Consider the following 23,063-nt stretch of genomic DNA (forward strand, 5'->3'; position numbering starts at 1 on the left):
GTGAAGCCTTTTTTTTTTTTCTGGGGGAGGCAAGGGTTATAAAAAGTTTCTTTTCAACTTACCTTTCATGAATGGAAAAGAAATCCTATTTTTCAAGCGCAAATCTTCATTGTAACTTATCAGATATGACTAGTCCATTTGTATGAAGAGGAATGAATGAAATATCCCTGGAAACATTCAAGGTCAGCTTGGACGGGGCTCTGAGCGACCTGATCTAGTTGAAGATGTCCCTGCCCAGGGCAGGGGGTTTGGACTAGATGACCTTTAGAGGTCCAGGTCCCTTCAAACTATTCTATAAAAAAATGAAGTCTGTAGTGCAAAATTGTTAAACGCACGAATATATTTTTGCTAAGGCTTTAGATTAGTAAGTCACTTGGGTACTTTCAAAGTACATAGCCATCTTGTTCTTTTTACATCTAGTGAGATCTGTCAGAGATATTTATCTTTGTTATAAGAAGCCTGAAGACAAGGAACAAACAGATTTAATTAATGAGATACAAAGGTTTCTTTGTGTCATGTATGAAGTTGTATAAATTGCACTTACAATTGTTACTTTTTTTAGACACAAAATAGTTCACCTCAGTGACTTAACTGTGCTTGAAAGAAATGGAACCAAAGAAATCAACAAACAATAGCAAATAAAATTCACAAATTTTAAGTTTAAACAGTTGGGTAGCTGTTGGACTGTCATTATAACAGTGTTTTCACAGTGGGCAGTGGAAACTGTATGACACTTGTTTCTAGCGATATTTGAATGAAACTACACTCAAAATGCCAAGTAGTCAGCAGCTGGATAGCACCGTCTACTTGATGGACACTTAATGAATTTTCTGTTTGCATCTTTATAAAAATGCTGTTAGCAAAGCAGACTATTCAAATGAGTAATCTGAACCGAAGAAAACTTTGAATTGGGAATCAAAGGCTTGACCTTGATAAAACTGTAATAAACCTTAGAAATGTTTGTTTAACATTTTTCAACTTCTTCATGAACTGTAGATGCTGGAATGTTGAAAGAATTCTCAAGATGAAATTATTAGTATACTATTAGTAGTATGTTCTTTTAAAATCCTGCGTGTTAAAAAGGCAGCTTATGCTGTTGGGGAACCACAAGGTAATTGCTGAAAATGCATTTGCTTCTAATGGGTTGATTTTTGTAATAGAGGAATTTAAAGTACGTTAGTATAATGAAAACAACTGTTGTCTTTAAGCTTTGAATCTTCCTCTGAGGCAATAATGGGAGATTTCTTCTGAGAGAGAATACCTTTTATCTTGTCTCTTCTATTCTTCGAAAAGTTTTACAATTTTTCTTTATTTTACATGTGCTATTAACTACAGTCTGCAAGTAGTACCACCCAAAGAAAGCAAGGGGAAAAGAGAAGATGGAAAGGATAGGCAGTGAGAACAGCTGCACCGTCTGGATGCTGGATAGAAGGGGGGGGGTTTTTATGTTGTAAAATCGGGGACTATTATGGTGTATTTAGTCACAGAGCTTGACTTTTCTTTTGGTTGTATTTTTTTTCTTTTTAAAATAGAGGCACATAAAGTGCGAACATGTAACTGCTGAGAGGATAGGAGAAAATACAAGCAAATGTGGCATTTTTGAGCTGCTGAACTGTTTATCAGCAGAAATACTGCAGTGCTCAAAGCCCAACAATCTACAGTAGGTAAACTGCTGCTGTGTATAATCAGCACAGTAGGTTAGAAAGGTAGTGAGGGTTTTTTATTAGGCCATTCTTGACTAAATACTTGTATCTGATAGACTTCTTCATAAATAATAGTCTGTCACTAAATAAAAATTAATGTTTAGTATTTTTTTTACCAAAAGCAGTAAGTCAGTTCTTTGGGAATTTGTAAGGTGAAGCAAGCACGGGGATTTGTGTGTCATTGCTACTAAAGATTTCACGCTTGTAAAATATTGGCATGAGAGCATGTTAAGTACAGCCACTCAAAAATAGAGGTTTCAATTTGTGGCTCTTTGTATTTGGGTGAGTTGTGGTATCCCTGTGACAGCCATGATGCAAGGTTATTCCCATAACCTTTAGCTCGTGTTCTTGGGCTGGATTAAAAATGACAGATGCAGACTTGAGAATATAATCAAGTGCTTCAGTTAGACTGTAGCATTTGGGAGTGGGTATGTAAAAATGTTTGACGGGTAGAAAATTAATTGTCCAGAGAAATAAGGTGCATGACAGTGTTCAACACTTGGGGAAGGAAGGATTGTTACGTATTTTGCCTACATGTACACGTAAAAATTGTATCCGTAACTCTCATTGAGTTTGTCCTAAAACAATAAAATCACCTGGTTTGTAGAAAACTAAGATGGTATTCATTTTCTCAGCAGATACCCTTTGCAAAGGAATATGAAGCTGAAATAATATTCAGCATGAAATGAGGCTACTTTGATAGTCTTGGTTGTAAAGCTTTAGACATTCCTCTGGATTTCTTGTATAGACATTATAATTCTCTCTTTACGCTTGTCTTCAAAAAGTTAGCACAAAGTTTTTTTCAGAGCAACCTTTTAGTCTTTTAGTATTCTAAAAGTGTTTGAAGGGAATTTGTGTGTGGATTTTTTTTTTTCCATCACAACCACCTGTTCCCTTTATGTAGCTATTAGTAAATATAGGATGATTTTCTAAGTCTTGCTGGGGTATTTTGTAATGGTTTCGGACTCCATGTTTGCTGTAATTTTATAAGCCACTTTAAAACATATCTTGAGGCATGTGATTACCTTAGTTTAGTACATAGGGACCACCCAAAACTGGCCAAAAGCTGAAGTGTATGCTGTTCACTTAAGTCCAGCAAAAACTTTCCAGTAAGTGCGACTGAGTTGAAAATCACTGTAGACAGGTAGCGATTCAAATGGGTTGCCTATACTCGTAGCGACAAGAAAAGAACTGTGAAATGATCTGTCGCTGCCATGTTACTTGACTGTTTCTAAAATAAGCATATTCTTGATTAAACACTGCATGCAAATGTATATATGTATGAATTTATATCAGTTTAAAATAATCAATCTATAACTGAAGACTAGCCCTACATAACTAATTAAATGTGAATGTCTGCAACATTAATCCTCTGTCAGTTTACGTACTGCAGGTTATTTTCATGCCTAAACTACCAGTAATGTTTAAAAATCACTGTACCAGGATTGCCAGAATGTTTAAGGTTTGAGTTGTTTGTTGCAATGTTTTAAATTTAGGAAATAGTTAAAAATATTAACAACTATTTTTTCCTTCTCATGTTGTTGTTTTTCAAAAGCAATCTTCTGCTAAGGAAACCAGATTAAAATTTTTTGTTGCTGCTTATGTTTATAAGTAGAACTTATTTTTCAGTGCATTTGATAAGCATTTGTTTTTGATATGGCTAACAAACTGAGCTCTTGTTTTTGTAAGCCGTCCTTTACATTTGGCACAAATGGGGCTAGTATAACTGCTCTGAAGATGTGATTATACTATAATTAATAATGTATACTACTGTAGTAAAAATGTTAGGTAAAAACCAAGAGGTAGCAGCTTTTTATATTGCCTATTGCAATGCGATGATACCTTTATAAAGTTTATTGTAATTTTACCTAAAGGTTAAAAGTATATGTTCTCTCCAAGTTTCTGAAATTTGATGATATCTTAGCATATAATTTCTAGGCTAGCAAAAATAGCATGTGTATATAACCAGTTGCATTTGTTTTGCTAATTCTATTGTCTTTTTGCTAATTCTAATCTGTTTTGTACATGGATAGCCTTATTCTGCTGATTTCCCCTTCCCCAATCTCATTTTAGCAATATGATGAGGAAGAAAGAAAAAGCAAAACAAGAAAAGTTTCCTAGATTAATCCTAGCATATGTTCTCAATGGGATGCTTAAGTTCGCACTGATAGTGTTAGAACTGATTTTTTTTTTTCAGTTGCCCAATGTTCATTATATGTATTAAGATAATTAAGACAGTGGTAAGGGAATTGATGCAAATGAACTTATTTCTTGCTTTGCTAGTGAATGTTAGTCAGGTATAGCATAGGGCTGGAGTACTTGATTTAAATCATCAGAGAATATGTGACATACTAACTTTCTTTGCAATTAGGTCTTAATCTGCTGTTGTATCGTCTTATTGCTCCACTTACATGCATTTTAATGCAAATAAAAGGTATACCAGAGATATCGGTGATAGAGCTTTTAAAAGCCATGCAAGATGCTTTTGCTTGAAATAGTTTGTTTTGTGTTTTTTCCATTCCCATGGTTACTCCTGCACAATTATAACTGTGACCATCTGATGTAGCTTTTCTTCTGAGTGCGTGCATTTGTTTGAATAGTTGTTTAAAATAACAACTGTTGATGAAATCTGTTAATTGTAGAACATAAGATAAATATGAAATATTTATGAAATATTATATTATAATTATATGAAATATAATCTGTTAATCTGTAAATGATTATATGACTCCAATTGCTGCTCATTTCCTCTAGCATTTTAGAAATGTTTTGGATTAAATAATGTTTGTTTTCTTTATGATATTATTGTGAAAATTATTTCAAAACACTATTAGAACTGGTTCATAACATAGATTGTAGACTGCTGCTTCATCAGCCTGTCACTTGCTGGCGATCTGCCCAGAAGGGACAAACAGCTACTTGTGAATTGGATACAACGTTATCCAATCTACATTAAAGAGTCAGAAGCCTTGAAATTTGACTGCTCTCACTATTAATAGTCTTTTTAAAAAAACAAAAAACAAAAAAAAAAAAAAAGTCAAGAAGTTAAAAAAACCCAACAACAACAAAACAACATCAGAAACCTGCAAGATATAAAATTACATCTAAGTGATGGAAATTAAATTTAACTGTCTGTAGTATGGTAAAAGCAATTTGGAATTGTATGATAGTTCTTAGAATTTTTATCTCTTAAGTCTGGTGATGGTTGTGCATATTTTGGCTGCAAGTAATTGGTGACTATAGGAAAAAGTAAAAATTTAATTGCTAAAAGTTCATTAATTTTAATTTTTTGGTTTCTTGCATGTGGACAATCTCGTTGATGTTTTTCTGAAGTTTAGTTAAAAACTCATAAGAAATCTCTTATGGATTAAAAAGCAAAAAAGATACCTCACGGACAGAAAGAACATAAATAGGTCTATTGTGGTTTTTTTCCTGTAATTGATCTGTAGCGTTTGAGCTGCAGTTTTACTCTTGTGGTTTTGGGGAGTTGCTGGCTCAGCCTCAGAGTGGTTTTAGACAGGTTTTGAGACATGCTGCTCTTAGATTCTACAAATGCAATCTTAGGCGGTGAGGTCATTGCGTAAAGAAACTCCCCTCTAAGAATCCTAAAAAAATAAAGGAGAATACTGTAAGGTAGAAGATTAATTTATTTTTTCTTTAAGAAGGTAGCAGATGGAGGAGATGGACAGAAAGGGGGGGGAGGGGGAATAAATCTTTCTACACCAAGGAGATGGGGTTATGATCCTCCATGACCATAAAATAACTACACTGTAATTGTACTGTAGTTTTGTTTCACACTAAGATTGGACACAACATCACGGTACAAACCTGAGACTGTATCACGAGAATACACCACAGTTGTTCAGTCTGTGACTTGACTCTAACCTGACTGAACCTTGTCAGGGTTGAGTGCTACGGGTTTAAAGTACTGCACGTAATGGCTGTGTGTGTTTTTGTCACGAGAATGTAAGTGCTTCGGGACTTATCCAAGGAATCAGCTTTTGGCATCTTTGATGGTTATTTCTGTTTCTACTTGCTGTGCTTAATTTCAGAATTCATGACTGTCATGGGGGAAAGAATACTTTTGTGTGGTTCCAGTTTTTATAATTGATATTTAGTTCTGATGGCTGTGAATTAATTTTGTATTAGTCTGCGCAGTAGCAAATGTTGCTTTTTTTTAGTTAAGAATTCCTACCTGTAATATTTTGGCTGTATATTTTGATATTGCTTAGACATATTATTTGCATGGATACTGAAGGAAATTAAGCTTTTAAAATTGCATAGCATCACCATTCCTTCCTGATATAACATATTTGAACACGATGGCCAGTTTTTACCAGATTTTTGTGCAAAATCAATTTACTTTGACGTAGCTGCAGCTGTTCCTTCAGCTTTGTGAAGAGAGGGAGGCTGTTCATGGCCCTTACTTGGGCACTGTACACGTGCTGCAGCAAAGGAGGCTTTCCTATCAGGGGAAAAAAAGGAAAATTCATAGTGAGAGAGGTCAGACATTGTAACGGGTTCCACAGAGAGGTGATGTGTCTCCATCCTTGAAAGCAAGTTTGCAAGGGAGTTGTTTCAGCAAGTAGTTTGAGCTTTTGTTCTTGTTTTTGTCCTCTGATAGAATGATGAAAATGTGTCGCTCCAGGACATCCCACTCTCAGTTCCATCGAGTCCAGAACCGCAAGAACCTGAGTCAACTTTTAAGGTAAATGACAATGATTTACTCTACAGAATAAGAGATACAAGCCTGTTTGTCTTTAAAAACCAGAGACTTCTGTGTCACTGTGAAGTAGTGCTTCTTGCTGCTTTCATCTACTTAAACATTTGCTAGGTTTGCATTTATATACTTCATCTTTTCAGTTTTGTTAAAATGGAAGGGTTTGACCTTTTAAAATACAGTCTTACAAATGCTAGCACTGTTTAAATAATTAAAATAACTTTACCTTTTGGTATTTGTAGCAGTCATGTGGGAATTAACAGATGTAACTTCTTTCAAAAATTTGGTGCCTGCTTGATAATTGTTAGAATTTGAAAAGACAATTTTTGCTTTGAAGTGTACTCATGCAGTGTTATCCCTGGAGGTATTTAAAAGACGAGTAGATGAGGCACTTAGGGACATGGTTTAGTGGGTGGTGGTGTTGGGTCGACGGTTGGACTCGATGATCTTAGAGGTCTTTTCCAACCCCAATGATTCTATGATTCTATGCCATACTTATTCAATTACTTGCTCTTTCATTACATTTATTGTTGACTTCAGTTTAAAATTCTTTCGTCTAAAGTAAGTTTTCCCTGAGATAATGCAGGTATTGCAGACGTAACTTAAAAAAAATGTGAACCCCACGAAGTCAAAGATGTGTTTATTGTTTTAGAATGCGTATTAAAGGAAGAAGCAATCACAATGGATATTCCAAAAAGGATCATCTTTTATAGTAACAGACTTGTAATGTTGTACTTTCTACAGTGCTAAGGTTTTATAGCATTGCTTGAGGCTCTTTTTGTAAAACCAATACAGAAAGATCACTAATCCTGCACTTAGAGTAGGGGAACAATACTTGCTGAAGATACAATGAAATTAGAAATACTTCTTGAAAGGGAAGAACGCTTACAATCTTATTCCTGTTTGAAGGTCATCTGTCCAAATCCTGGTTTCAGGGTTTAAGAGGTTTGCCAAAGCTGTAGATCCATATGCATCATTCTTTAGCAATCCTGGTTTCTACATTGTTAACATTTAGGCCTTCTTTTTTCTTTAATTGCTGTCTGATGTATTTGTTGTTCTTGTCCTTCTACAATCGCCTCCCTCAAAATCCTAGTCTTAATTCCTAGAGGAAAAAGTATTGCTTTTTAACTTCGTAACAAAAAAAAAGATAGGTTTAACTGACATTTTGAATTGTCACTTCTTTACCTGTTACTGTCATATGTTTTGAAAAATTGCACAACAAATCAGTCTGGGTGTTGTCCTAAAGCAGTAACTAATAACATCTTCAGTGAAACTGAAATAGTAGATGTATGCTACTAAATGGAAGTATGCCCCTTAATTTGTGGCCTAGCTATAATGACACAGTTATAAAATACACTAAAATTACTTTGTGATGAAAGATTGTTTAAAAAAAATTCATTCTTGCATATTTACCAATTTTTTTTAGTCTCTGAACTTTGCATAATTATTTTAAATCTTCAGTTTTTAGTAGGATGTGTTCAAATCAGTTGTGCTGTTTGCATTCAGTAAACACAGTTATGCTTATGTTTCTAAATGATTTTTTTCTTGTTTCTATCATTTTATCTTAATGATAAGTTCACTTAACCTTTAAACTTTGGTATTTTTTGTTTTTGTGTAAAGAGGAGTATAGGTAGTATGTGATGGCTAGGGATGTTCATCTCCGTGATGCCAGTCGCTTGTACAACAGATGAATTACCACATCAAAAATGCAGGTGATTTACTTACATAGCCTGAAAATTTAGTGGGCTGGCTCAACTCTGTCTTTTAAAGAGACTTCTAGTCAAGTTTCTTCACTCTTTAGGTTGTATGCCTACAGCCCATCTCACCATGCGAATAAGAGGAGGAAAGCATGTGCTAATGTTACTGCTGGTCCTCCATGAACACCTGATATAGTATGTCCTGTAGAGGTGCTGATTTAGATTATGTAGCCTTTATAGAAAACCTTATATTGCCCACTGTTCTGTTGCAGATGGATGATCTGCTGAATGAGATCAGGCAGCTTAAAGATGAACTGAAGAAAAAGGATGAAACAATCAACCAATTAGAGCATCAACTTGTAAGTATAATACTAAATGTTTAACGATATCTGAAGTATGCACTGCAGAGTGTAACTTCAATAGGTAATCCTTATGAAGGCTTTCAGAGGGCTAGATGTCTAATGTTTTTCCTACACTTTCATTATAACAAAGGTAGACTTGGGTTCTGTTTAGACCCACCTGACTCATGGGTCTGTAATGGTTCAGCTAGCAAACCGATTCTACATGTGCTAGTGTGTTTCCGACTGTACGTTTGGGATCTTTAATGCTGTAGGCTAGTCATGATTTCTGTGTGTGGCACTAAGCAAGGATGTTTATATGATTGTTAAATATATTTCACTTCCAAAACAAACACTTTGAACATAAAATTCTAGAAGCTGTTCAGAAATAACAATGAGCAGAGATAAGGCACTTTAAGCATAAAGTATTTTAAAAATTAACAAGTATCAGGCCTATCATTCTGCTTGAATTTTGTTGTGTTTTTCTCCCTCTTCTTTTCCCTACTGTCCATTAGTTTAATAAAGAATTCCACCATAGAATTTAAAGCCGAGCAAGGTAGTATTCAAAGTTGAATCTTTTTAAAACAAAACAAAACAAAGCATGTTGAATAGTAAGATTAAATTGGCCAAATAAATAAAAGCTATGGGTGCGCTTTTATCATAAATCAGGTTCAAGCGGACACAAGTCCTCAAGCAAAAGTAACATATGCCTTTTTGCGTTTCGCTCTTGTTCAAAGTTAACTTTGGATTTCGCTGTAAACTCACCTGCTGTTACAATTCTTGTAAAATAACCCCATGTTTTCAAGCCATTTCAAGCCACAGTTAGATCTTAAAAGTGGGGTAGATGAGATGCCAAGAGGTGCATGCCGTATTTATTTATCATGGCTGGAGACAGTCTTGTGTGACTATAATCTCTAATGAGATGTTTAGCATGTGCTTTTATACATACATGCACTGAAACTGGCCTGTGGTCTTCATCCTCTTTCTGTCTAGCATGTGATCATTCCCTCTAAAACAAAAATGAAAGGTTAAGATACGGCTTTCTGCTCTGCTTAAACAACAGAATTCCAGATCACAGGATACCAAAACAAGTTGTCTTGTCTATTAGTATTTTGCATTGAGTTGATTTTTCAGTACGCTTAGTCTCGCCCTTACCATCAGCCTTCAAAGATTTCTTCAAGGAAATTTATCCTTCCTGGTAGGCTGTATACCTAATTACTGTAGTAACTGAAAACTTTGTTGCAGTTAAGGAATTCTGCTGTAAAGATGGGTAAAACTTGTATTCGTAATTATTGAAAGGTGACTTAAAGAATGTGGTGCTTCAGAAATTTAAGTGAATCAAAAACCCTTTCCAGAAGTCAACGTTTATTCTAAATTATTTATAAATATGCTTTGGGAAAAGAAGCAGTTGTGCAGCACTGTAAATACTAGTTTCTGCAGTTTAATCGTGTTGTGCTATACTGCCAAGTAATGCATGATGTTTGAACATTGGGCCTTGACTGTGCTTTTCAAGTGTCTTAGTTATTTTCTAACAAATTCTCCTTTCTGTTTCTCTTTTTGGGGGTGATTAAGGCCACTAGATGTAACTGCCAGAAAGACAGTCAAAAACCTACAGGGGCAACGTGCGTGTATGCTGATAAATTTACGCAAACCTCCTGGAGGAGGAGTTCTGTGAGTAAAACATGCCATTCCTTCTCGGGTATGACTTTCTGCATTTCATTCCCCAATTCTATAACATTTGCTGTCATACAAGTTGGCATTGTTTAAGAGAGTCTTTGCTGTGTGTGAGTGGTATCCTTCCTGCTGTGCATCCCTTGCATTCTTTTGCAACCCTTTTATTTAAACATTTATTACAAATGTTTCTTTTCAAATAAGTAATTAAACTTTAGAAGTCTCTTCTTAAATACTGCGGCAGGTGATTATTTTAAGTTACAGTCAGCCCAAGCTATATATCTAATCATACGTAGGATATTTTCCTATATCCTGACTCTAAAGTCATAGGTATCTGTATTTGGGTTTTTTCCTGGTTAAAGTTTCATTGTTGCTGCACTCATGTTTGTTGAGGAAAAGCAACAGTGTATTCTAAGTTTTAGTCCCTAAGTGTAAAAACAAAAGTTAATCTTTTTTTATTAATCATTTATTTGAAGAACTTGACTCATTCAAAAAATTACTGGTTGAAAATCACTTTGACAAAGGACATCTTCATTCCCGTTTGTTGTTGCATGTATCACATTTGCTTCCATTATATAAAACTTACATTCTTCATGGAATGCTAATAGAATACTTAAGATGCGGGAGGGACAACACATTTGATACTATATAATAATAAGGAATTATCTTTGAATGATAAACAAGGCTTTTGTCGGTCATCAGCAAATAGTCTTTGGATCTTGAAGCTACTGCTCTAGCTAGAGAATCCGAAGAGATTCCTTTAAAAGATTAAAAATGGGTTAGATTTTTTTGTTTCTTTGTTTTTTACCCTGCCTTGAGTTACTTGATGTAAGATTGTAGTAAAGATAAATCACACCTGCTATGCTTCTAAAATTACTCTTTCAAATATATAGTGCTAGGATAGAAATACCACCACACTGTATGTTCACCAGTTGCTAGCAAACAGCTCTATCCTCTTGAGACTGTGCTTTCCAACCGTCTTCTGTCTGATAAGAACCCGATGTAAAGAGATCATAACCTTAAGTAGCCTTTTAGTTTGCTCGGACACCTCTGTTCCAGAAAGTATGTGTAATGACATTGATGTTTATCCTATTTGTTTCTCTTTTCCTGTTACTTTGTAGCTTTTGAGCTCTTGTATTGTTTCTGTTTCCCAAGTTTTAATTTTCTACCCGAGATGTTCATTTGATGTTTTTCTGTGTTGATACTATTACTGGGTTAGTGGCTATTGTTGTTTTCATGTTCCTTTTTTTCCTATCTTTTTCCACATAAATTGAGAAACAGATTAATAACTATTGAAAGTTAGTTGCGAACTACAGAAGCTTTAGTTTGAGCACCTATGGTATTAATTGATAAGACAAAGATGCTGGAGAAGATGGGGAATGTGAATTGATGTCTCGGGTAAAAGTAGTCATTTAGCCCAATTGTCTGTTTTGGTTAGGTTGAAGTCTATTTCTTTGAAGTTATTCAGTAGTTTTGTTCAAAAAGACACTTTTTTTTGTCATGAGGAAATTCGAGGTCAGGGAAAATGTCATTAAAAAAAAAGAAAAAGAATCTCTGCTGTATTGATGGTTGGGTGTGTGTGGATATATGTATACATACACATATGTATATGATACACATACATGTGTGTGTAGGCATATGCTCATTAGGTGCGCATTATAAACATCTCTATTTTTATCTTTACATGTAAAGTTTCTCATGAAAATTGTTAAAGAAATTAGGAAAATTCATGAAGTATTGGCAAATTTTCAAAATACACTGCTTTTCAGGAACTTTTATTTGTAAATGATAGCTGAAAAGTTTTGTGCAGAATGGTTTTTTGAATGTCTTTTCCTTTGCATATTTGTAAGTTATATGGAGGTTTTCTGTAAGCAAACAGAAATTGACATGAGCTCCTTAATATGGGATTTCTTAAAGGGGGGTGATAGTCTTGCTGTTGTAGCCAAGTTCCAGTTCTAATGATCAGACCTCAACTTTCTGGTTTAATAGTCCTCTGCTAACATGCATTTGTATGCTTCCTTGCATGGCTTAATAGAAGTATAAATGTAGAAGAAGCCTTGGCATGAAATCATTGTTGATCTGGAACCCAATGACATAAAATGTCACTTGCGATAGAAAAGGGAGACAACTGGCTCTATTTTCTTGAGACAGGAGTACGATAAATGGAAATAGCAGGAGACCTCCGAGCAAAATGTGTTCTCACTTAAAAAAAAAAAGCCTTAAAATAATTGTTTTGCTTTATTAACATTCCTGATCAGTTTAATATAATGGTCTCGAACTGAGAGCGCAGGCTGGAAGAAATCAAATTTATTGGTCCCAAACATGATATGAATCATGAAATGTAGTTAATGTTTATGAAATAATGAAGTTTTTATATAGACTACATTTTTAAAAACCAAATTATAATTGAAATCTTAGCGATGAGAGTACAACTCCTTTGAGGCATATGAGTTTTTTGCTTCTTTAATAGTTATCAAAGTTGATGAATATTTAACTGTTTAATTTTTTCCTGTAAGTGTTGACCTGTCAGTCACTTTAAATGATGGTGAATATCAGGAAGTTACTTCATTAGATTATCATAACTTTCAAGATTATTCTGACAGTTTACAAATTCTAGCAGAACTGATATCATGTGTTGATTCCTGAAGCATAAATAACAGTCTAGGAACACACAGTAATTCACTGTTTTAAGAAATACTTTAAATGCTTCCAGAAACGTGCTTAACAAACATTCTTAATGTAGTGTTTCATAAAGAATAGATGCTAGAATAAACTAGGAAATAGTGAGAGTGGAAATCGGCTATTAAAAGATTTCAGTTAGGAATTTAAGACCATATGAATTGCAGTAATTTATTACAGTTCTACTGTCTATTTGAAATAGCTAGTATTTCTGATCACTTCATCCTTCTCCCAGTAAATAGGCAAGTGACTATCATTAAACATACTCTTTTTAGAAAGTCATGTTCTTACCTGTTCTTTATTACCAGGTATTTCTATAAAATGGCCCACCCTGATGCGATTATAAACTTGTCTGGGGTTACCCTCTTTCGGGACCACATAGTTTTTGAAAGTAGTTTTAGTTTTTTTCCTATTTAAAGGTAAATATGTACATAAATGGAAGCTATGTAACTTTAGGTTAATCCTTGGAACTTAGTACTCCATGTAATAAAACCTAGTGGCTGAAAATAAATGTTTTGAATATTGGGCATATTAAGAATTGACCTATTGCCTAGCTACTGTGTCTGCTACATGGTGTTTCTTGTAAGCAGTGTCCTGACAGTGTGCTCAGAATTACATTATGTAATTTCTGACTGTTTGTATAGACAATGATAACTTAGAGGCGAAACTTTTATTTTCGGTTAGCCATCCTTAGGATAAAGGCTTGTACAAGTATTCACTGACAAGGGTAGACCATGACATTTCTAGAAGGATTTCTCATTGATGTCTTAATTTATGCCTATCATTTAACAGTCATATGGGGGGGGGGAGGGAGCCAAAACCAAAACCTGGAGGAAGGTATTGAACATAAAATTCCCTGAAGAAATTAATGTTGATGGACATAGCTTACAAAGAAGAAAAATGCAAGCATCCATCGCCACAATTGTCTTGCAGGCTTTGCAGCATTGTTTCTGTAATACTAAATACTGACTTTTTAAAGATTTTGAGGGTAAAGGGGTTAGATGTCAAGTTTATGTTGACAAATTATTTGGCTTCTCGAACTAGAAGGGTTGTTTGCAGATGCTGAGAAGTATAAGACAAGCAAGCAAACTACAAAGCCTGAATATGGATGAAGATGTTTGTAAAGGATTCTGGCCCCTGAGGTCCAGTTCCTTAGCATAACACAACTCCTCCTAGTTCATGGGTGCTCTTCCATGCCCTGCAACAGTAGATAGTGTACAGTAAAAGCTGATTTTTCTCCTTGGTCTCAGAATAGTAGAGAGTGATGAGAATAAGTTTTGCTTCCTAAATGTGTGTACAAATTCATTCTTGTCTCTGGTAAAATGACAACAAAAAATTCAGTTTGCCTGGGAGCATGCATATTCTTGTTCTTTGCTACATCTCTTCTCTGCTTCTGCACTGAGTTATATTCTTTGCCTTCCATTTGAATATTGTTCCAGTTTGTCATTCCAAAGCCTTTCATGTCAATTGTTTTGATGAATCTTCATAATACTTCGGCTGTCTTTGTGTATTGTCTTTGAGTATCTCCTTGCACCTTAGCCTTAAAATTTCTATCTGCTTTTACTCTGCAGCTATGAATTTAAACTCCCAGGTTTTGAAGCCTAGTTGCTATATTAGTGTTTGTTTTCACATTCAGCCCAGGTTTCTCTTGTTGTCCAGTACTCTGTTCACTTGCTGATCCATTATAATGTACATTCTTGGTGAGAAAGTACCATGTCTGGACTAGATAGTTGTGTTGTGTATGTTTCTTGCTCTGTTACAGTAACAGTGCATAGCATGTAGGTGCATGCACAGAAGAGAGGTCCTTTAAATCTTTCACAGGCAATTCTTGTTGGTTTAGTGTAAACCAGCACATAAGACTCTTTTGGTTTTGCTTTTCTTTTTGACCTGAATACTTTCAAAAAGACTATTGTATGTCAGAACTGCTCATTCGTAATCTCTGGGTGCTAGGCTAGCAAGAGGAGACTGCTGCAAAAACATTTTGTTTGCATTGATACTTGGAAGTATGTCATTCTAGGTTTGTTCATGATGTGAAGCTCTGACTTTGTATGAGACAACTGGCAACGCTAGGTGAGATTGAGCAAAAATCATCTCCTCTTGGAAGTGCTCAAAGGCTCCAGCTGTATGGATGAAAATGGATCTTTCCTGTATTTGTGTTTCTGCAGCAGAAAAGACTTTTTAAAGCCGTAGCAGTTTTGGATATTGGTGTATCCCTGGGAAAACAGCTGGAATATTTGGCTGTTGGCCTAAAATTACGATGCAGCAATAGCTTAGAAATATTTCTCTTGTCCTTTTCTGGCAGAAGCAATTGATTTTGTTCATGTGATTGCTTATTCTAAGGTTGAGGTCTCTTCATAGCAATGGAGAACTCTGGCCTTAATATCCTCATAGTAGCCTTTTAAAAAAAAAAAAAAAAAAAAAGAAAAAACCCAACAGGTTTTCCAGTGCAGTTAGGGTCAGAACTTCATAAAGCGTTTAGCAGCAATTGTACAATTCATAAGGATCTCTGAAGAACATTCATCATTGTTTGTTTTGTAGGCTGCTTTATTTCAGCTGCTCTTATTTTTCCACTCCTGAGTCTCCTGTTTTGCCTGGTGTTTAAAACTCTGAATCACTTCTTTTTTGGGATGCTTTTGCTATTTCACAATTCCAGTATCTGGGAAATGAGAGGAATGGGATTAAAGTTTAGTGGCTGGATGCACATAACAGCTGGGGGAGGAACTGTTCTGTTGTCTAACGTTAAAGTACAGATGGAAGGACTTGCATCAGACTAGGCTTCAGAACCCAGAAGAATCCCATCAAATGTGTTTGGGTTTTGTTTTTATTTTAATGGAAGCTGAGGTAAGTCATGTTCTCATCTTTAAATTCTGGCATTGCTTGCTTATGAGTTTTATAGACTTTTTAATAATCAAGCATAAAACAAATTGTGATTCAGGTTTTTCTTCTTCCCTATATTTAGTGGGAAACTGCCACATTTTCTGTGTATTTTGAATATGTACCATAATCTGAGGAGACGTGTTTATTAGCGTGTGTTTCTTTTTTCCTGTTCTTTGGATTTCTTGGGAACCTCAGTGCACATTTGACTAGTAGAAGGGGATGGACGTGAGCTGTTATTTAAAGGAGAAAGCTTTGTAAATTTGCTGGAGTTTTGTAAAATACTATTAAAAGAAAAGTCATCCTTTCATAAGCCAGGCTTATTTGCAGATACTTACCTCTTAATGTGTTATATCTATGGGATCGGTACAACCTTTATCATTTGTAAAATCAGTGTAATTCGTAATACTCATCTTCATAAATTCCCAGTGCTGTATTTCCTGGTCCTTACTTGGTTCAATTGATGTTAATTTTAATTAGCTTATTTGATGTACAACTAAACAATGCTTATCACGCTTTTTTTATAAATAAGGTATCTGACACTTATTTGACATTTGCCTGTGCGGAGCAGTGTAAACTCTCAAGACTGCTGCCAGAGGAAGAGCTAGTTCTTTTGCTTCTCAGATTATAGAATATTTTCCAGCGTTTGGGAGAAGGGGGCTGAACCGTGCCTGGAGAGCAGTTCAGTTTAGCAGGCAAAACACCGAAGGGAAGTTACTTGCACTTTCTTCATTTACTTCCCCAGTCAAAGTAATGATTAAATACCACGAAGAATTATTGAGAAGACTGTACTTAGTGCTGTGCTTTGAAGTGCTAATATGGATGCTTAAAAATTACTGGAATCTATCAAGACATCTAAATATTTCTTTGCTTTTACAATAGTATCGTAACTGTTATGTAGCTCAGCTGGCTTGTACTTGTCTTAATCTCTTTTTAGAGAGAGGAAGGGAAAAGATATAAAATTTTCACCTCCCTTCTTAATTTAATGCGTTAAAAATTTCAAAGAAATCTGGAAAAAGCCCGTTGCCAACTCAAACGAGTCTCTGCAAGATGAGACCTATGCCTGATGATACTGTGCTCTTTACTATCTGGAGATTCAGTTATGATTAGAAAATGGAAAGAATTTTTTTGTTGTTGTTGTTACACCACCCTCACCCAATTTAGGATGAAATGGGAACAAGCCTGAAAAACGAAGTCGTCTTTTGTACAGCTCTGTGAAAATCCAAAGCTTTTGTTAATGTCTTGTCAATCATTGATTGATTAATCTTGTTCCCAGAAATATTTCTGTATTTAATACCTACTCAGCTGATGCAAAGTATTATGTTATTTTGTTGCATTGCTTGACTGAAGCTAGTACTGTTGTTCTTTCATGCAGCAGTCTACAAATTGTGTTGATGTTAATGGCTACTGGTAGAGGACTGTAAGAACATAATGTAGGTAATCATTATCTCCATCTAATCAGATTAAAGAACTTTCATTTTTTCCTTGGATTTTGCTCCAATAATTGTTTTATCTCAGCTTCTGAAGAATAAAGAAGTCGTGTCAGATTTTTTTTCTTTATTTCCTGTTCTAGTTTAAAAATGTTCTGGCTAGCAAATTCTAAGACTTGACTAAATGCATGTGTTACTAAGTTACATCTTAGCAGTACTGAAACTTGGAATAGTGGTGGGTAAAATCTAATTGGATTAGGATAACTGGAAGGTCAGGGAAGGGTTTAAAATTCTGCTAGGATAAATAAAAACAGAATATTTCTTTGTAGAAAGAATGTGACGCTTAACATTCTTTTTAAAGAAGCATGGAAATAAAATACTTCTGTATTGTTTGTCCAGCCCCGGCAGTATGATCTGCAGCAGATACGCCAGCAGGGAAACTAGAGAGGAGGGGAAAACAGTGTTCCTGTTTTCTTTGATATAGATGTTCATTCAGATACCTTATGCCTGCTGTCTGAAAGACTAGCTACAACTGGTTGCTGTTGATATCTGCTGGTTACTGGTAGCCAGGAGGCAATGGCAGTCATTACTGTTAGCACTAATATTCCAGAACTCATAAAAGCAGTAGTTTTCAGCTGCTAAACGGTGAAGGGGTTGTAAAGACTTATACCTGTCCTGCTGAAACAGGAAATCGAGATTATGTGATTTAAGAGGGCAGTTCCAGCTTGGATAGATTCCTTTTAAAGGTAAGGGTATAGAGAAAATGATAGACTGCATAAAATTACTTTCTTGCTTTGAGAATGCGGCAACCATAATGTGTCACTTCTGTGGTAATCTGAAAGATCTGACAGGCAAACCTTGGCATTGACATGCACAGTTCTCTGATCCCGAAATGGAAGGCTCAAGCTCCGAGAGCAAAGTGCAAGGAAAACAGTTATATGTCAACTCTCCTCTTTCACATTTAACAATACTACCAAAATATGAGTGACGTGGACTCTAAAGCACCAGGATTTGCTAGAAAATCTGTTTCTATGCATTAGAAATTTTTTGTTGTAAACCAAAGCTGACTGGTTTTCCAGTGGATTAGTATTAAGCAACTTACTGCTTGGTGAGGCATTTTTAAAATGTTTTTGAAAGCTGTAAGAATACAATTTTTGGCATGTATTTTTAACATGAAAAGCTCAACTCCTATACTTTTCCCTTATAAACATCATTAACAGAAATGTGTGCGTATATATGGAATAAAAATGGAGGTATTTTGTAAGATTTCTGACTAGTTTAGGGCATCATAATGTCATTTTTCCTCTGGGCTTTTGTACCATGTAGCGTTCGCTTTTACGAAGTAGAACAACTGGGAAATATAATGATACCTTTCTGGGGGAAAAAGAATGGTGTGGCTTTTTGGTGTCTTGTTTTTCCCTGTTCTCTTTTTTTATTATACTTCTCCCCCTTTCTCTTTCTGCACAGGGTGGGTATTCTGCTCCCTCCTTCTCTCCCTGGCAGGGCTCATTCCAGGGCATCCCTCGGACTGTTCCACCGCACCGTAGACAGAGTGAGTCTGTACCTCTCACTCATCTCCCTCACTGTGTTCCAGTAGAAGCTTCCCCTTTGCACGCACTGTTCATCTCGTAGTATCCTCCTTTCTCAGGCAGATTTACAGGCATACACACTAGTCTGTGGCTAACCAAAATGCTTCCTTCAGCCAGTGTATAAGCAGCTACAACTTATAGCTTTATAACAGTTACGAAACGCTGATTTACTTCAGCAGCTCTTCAGGCAAACCTGAGTAGGCCCTTGTTTCCAGTCTTATCTTAACATAAATCTTGCTTGCTGTATTTTCCCTTTCTTTTTCATGGCTGTAATATACTATCCTGTTTGTGTATGTGTTCTGTTTGCTTATAAGTCTGCAGGTTGTGCATATGTGGATGTATTTACATAAATACGTTGTGGATGTACATAAAAACGTTGGTGAGAGTGTCATTTTCATTGCCTCTCATGAGAAGTTTTCTTAACTTTTCAGAATGGTTTCCCTGAAACTAATTTTTTTCCCCCTCTTGGTATTTGTTGTAAAAAGGCTTCTAATACATTGAAGTGGCTGTTGCAAAACTTGCATGATTTATTAACATTCCTTATGTGCTAGCTACGATGTGGGCTGATAAAAGATGCATTTGTTCTCTTGGCTTGGATCTGCAAAACAAAAGACAATTGCTGACTTTAAAACTGTATGCTTACATAGACATAGAGAAATGGTAAGTCTTATTTTGTGCTTTGGTATTGCATTATAAACAGATAATCGTTCAAAGAAATATAACTAGTTCATAAAGCTAAAGTTATATTTTTAAAATGTACTGTAATTTGAGAATTACAGTGTGTTTGACTGCCTAGCAAAGCCCAAGAGTGTATTTGGATGAGAAATAAAAAAGTAAAATTATGGAAACAAAGTAAGATTTCCAGGGCCAATGGAGATCTGAAGCGTAAGCTGCACCGTGGAAAACTAAGCTTACATATATTTCAGATTGCAATAATCCTAATTTATTTCAATTACAAGGAAGAAAAAAACCCTTGTAAAGTATTTTGCAAATTGTGTTTCAAATACTCTCTTGATGTTTCTGTGACAATGTTCATTTAAACAACTCATCAGGAATGCACAGCCTGTTTCATAGGCTTTTCTCTATGCAATGGAGGGGTGTGCTTCATTTTCCTGTGGTGTTTGTGTGTGTGTGTAATGAATGTAGAACCCCTAAAGCTGATCATCATGTCTTCTGTTTCTGGGTAGAGGGCCAGCAGTAGCACAGCCTGGCTATTTTAATGTCCTGTCAGCAGAGAGTCCGAGTTTAAAAAGATCGGTTTTAGACCTCAGGAGCATATAAATGTCACGTTTTTGGGGCTTACTGGTCGGAGAGTCAGAATGGGAGGATGGTGTCTGAGCTGTCAGATGTGTGCTCTGGTGCCACATCATTCACATTGACTGCTTAACTGAAGAAGAAAACTTTGCTAATCTCTTACTAGTTCTCTGAGCCCCTACCTCATTCCTCCACTAACGGCAGCAGCTTCTTATTCAGGGATTCCACAGTGAACTTCCATGACTAAAGTAGGTTGGATTTTTTAGTATATGTCTTATACATTAAATTCTATGAATTACTAGTAAAGGAAATAAAGTCGATGAAAACTGGCCATCGACTAATTAACCTAAACGATAATTAACCTGTTGCTTAGGAAAATAAACGCTTCCTATAACTGAGTGTTCCTAGCCTTTTTCTTTAAGTCTTAGGTTTGATAAAAAGATAAATGCTGAGAATAAAAATAGTCTAAATTAGGAGGTTTCTTGGATGTTTTTACTGACACTCTTGCAAAATCAATGATTTGATTTGCTGTGTGAAGAGTTCCATGAAGTAGAACGCTACTGGAATTACCACTAGTATCCTTCTTTCCCCACCTTACCTCTTCCCTTGGTACAGTGGTTTTAGGTCTGCTAGTTTTTGAGCTAGTACGGAATGCCAAATGTGGGGTTTTGAGGCAGGTGGTGAGCTGGGTGTCACCACTGAGAACAGGAAAACAGCCTTAAAGTCAGTGTTAGTGTTCTTTTGCAATAATATAGAGAAGGTGATGGGAACATGAAGTAGTCTCAGTTTTTGTTTGGCTGTTTTCTGTCTGGCGATCTTGGAATTGAAGCATTTCTTCTCTAACTTCTGGATCCTGAACTGAAAATATCATCTGCACTTGTGAATACTGCAGGTTTCTTCACTATGTTGTTGATAGCTGATGGATGCATAGATCACTTAGAAGCACTGTAGATTGAGTATAAATCTGTAAACTGTTCATATTTAGTTGTTTATGTACTGTAATATAATTTTGCTGCTGCTCTACAGGACAGGTAATACATCCCTGCTATGTAATGTTATAATACTATCATATGCTTACAGTTCTTCTTTATTAGCACCAGTTACAGTGTTAGCATACCTACTGCTTAACTTGCCCTAGAACTTACCATATCACTGCACTTTGTTAACATGCTTTAGAATTGGATGTATGTTTTGCACTTTTAATAAGAATTAATTTTTAATACTGTAACATTTAACTTCATGTTGTTTCAACAGGCTTGGAACCAATTCAGCATTTTGTATTTCATAAGCACTTTCATAATAGTACATTGACTTTTGTCATTTTATGAACAAAATTGTATGCTTTTCTTTCTGTAACTCCCATATGTGTCTTGAACTCAACTCTTACGTAATGGTCCTTTATTTTTTCTCTTGGTTATAGGATATAATTTGATGACATAGCAAAAGTTTTAAATCATTTTGAAGAAAGTTTGCATTTGTGTTCTGGAACTTTAATGATGCAGCTCTAGAAACACAGTATTTAGAATACACATTGTCAATGAACCAATTATGAACTCTTGTTGTAATACAAGAATATACCACTTTCTCTAGGCCTCTAGCCCCAAGTGCTTCTCCACACAGAAACACAGGTGAAAACTGTTTTGTTACTCAAGCATTGCAGTTGTTCACATCTGTTTACTGTGCACTTCATGGAAAAAATATTTGGACTTTTTTTATGTAACCATTACAAATAAAGGTAATGTAGGCAATTCTAGCAGGTGACATAGCTTTTCATCAACAGCAAGAAAGCTGTTGCACGCACATTGACTATAAGTCAGGTCCAGGCTTTGCTTTTTCATGCTTTTTTTTTTTTTTTAACAAGGGTGCGTTGCTTAACACTATGAAATGTTTCCAAACCTGTATTGACCGATTCAGGTTCTTTGTAAGTCGCACGAAGTGTTGGTGCTAGCAGAACAAAGTTGCTTCAGAATATTATCTTGGAAGTTCTATGACTCAGGTTAAGAGAGTGACAAATTATTAAAAATGTCCTGGAACATTACTGTCCTTTATATGTATTTATTTTTGCTCCGAGATGAATGTTCAGCTATATGAAGAAATGTCTTTTAAGAAAAACTTCCTTTTCCCAAGTTGGGTAGTTGCAGATTGGACTACAAGATAACTGTGTCTTGTACCTAACTAAGTATATGTTTGCAAACAAAACTTAATTTTACATGTGGTCATATTTGTCTGTTTGCACGTATATCTGTATTTATGGATGAAATACCTGCCTTGATGTAGTTATATATTACTTTCAGCAATTTTTCTTTGAGAAAGACGGTATTTTTCTTTAAGTTGGGATATTTATACAGACTATGCAGAAAAAAAAAGGCAGCTATGCCATATTACCAATTATTTTACTACCCCCTGTGCTGTGGTGAATGGTGGTTGTTTAAAAAAAAAAGGGGGGGGGGGGTTTTTTTTTAGGGGGGGTACAGTGTGTTGTTTTGCATCATTGTTTGAAGTCATACTCCATACTGTGGAATCCTATTTTACAATGCTGAAATATAGGTATAATATAGCTAGCTAAAAGGGAGGGGGAAAAGAAATATCTAAAATGAAGGTATTGGCAAATGCTACAGATTTAAGATGTGAAATCTTGGTGTTTTCCAGAGGTAGAAAATGAGAGCTTTCCAGTGTAGCCTTTCAGTAAGGCTGTGTCTTCAAATGAAGGCTGGTGAAATGACAGTTTATCCTGTGCCGAGGCAGGGAGATAAGGGATGTGAGAACTGATCAGAAAATGAAAAACTTATGTAGCAGGGTGTATTGGCAAATGCTACAGATTTAAGATGTGAAATCTTGGTGTTTTCCAGAGGTAGAAAATGAGAGCTTTCCAGTGTAGCCTTTCAGTAAGGCTGTGTCTTCAAATGAAGGCTGGTGAAATGACAGTTTATCCTGTGCCGAGGCAGGGAGATAAGGGATGTGAGAACTGATCAGAAAATGAAAAACTTATGTAGCAGGGTGTTTCCCCGTTCCCCCTATGCCCCCCACCCCCCAAAAAAAAAGAAACCATGGTAGTTTGGAATCTCTTCAAGCTCATGAGTGAGTTGCTAGGAAGATGGGTTGTTGTAC

At 35.7% G+C, this 23,063-nt stretch overlaps 1 protein-coding gene across 4 annotated transcripts in view; it reads left to right on the plus strand.

Moving 5' to 3' along the window:
* The window catches only part of CCSER2 (coiled-coil serine rich protein 2), a 78,218-nt gene that overhangs the window by 48,833 nt on the left and 6,322 nt on the right, over positions 1-23,063 (plus strand). For 2 of the 4 annotated variants that reach the window (XM_009272365.2, XM_009272373.2), the window contains exons 7-10: positions 6,328-6,411; positions 8,393-8,479; positions 10,031-10,129; positions 18,580-18,664. In XM_009272365.2, the coding sequence (XP_009270640.1) occupies positions 6,328-6,411; positions 8,393-8,479; positions 10,031-10,129; positions 18,580-18,664 (355 nt within the window). The remainder of the gene's footprint in view (positions 1-6,327; positions 6,412-8,392; positions 8,480-10,030; positions 10,130-18,579; positions 18,665-23,063) is intronic. The other 2 variants (XM_009272349.2, XM_009272357.2) reach the window with 1 other exon arrangement.

The sequence above is a fragment of the Aptenodytes forsteri genome, unplaced genomic scaffold (genome assembly GCF_000699145.1).
Source record: "Aptenodytes forsteri isolate BGI_AS27 unplaced genomic scaffold, ASM69914v1 Scaffold106, whole genome shotgun sequence".
Taxonomy (NCBI): Eukaryota; Metazoa; Chordata; class Aves; order Sphenisciformes; family Spheniscidae; genus Aptenodytes; species Aptenodytes forsteri.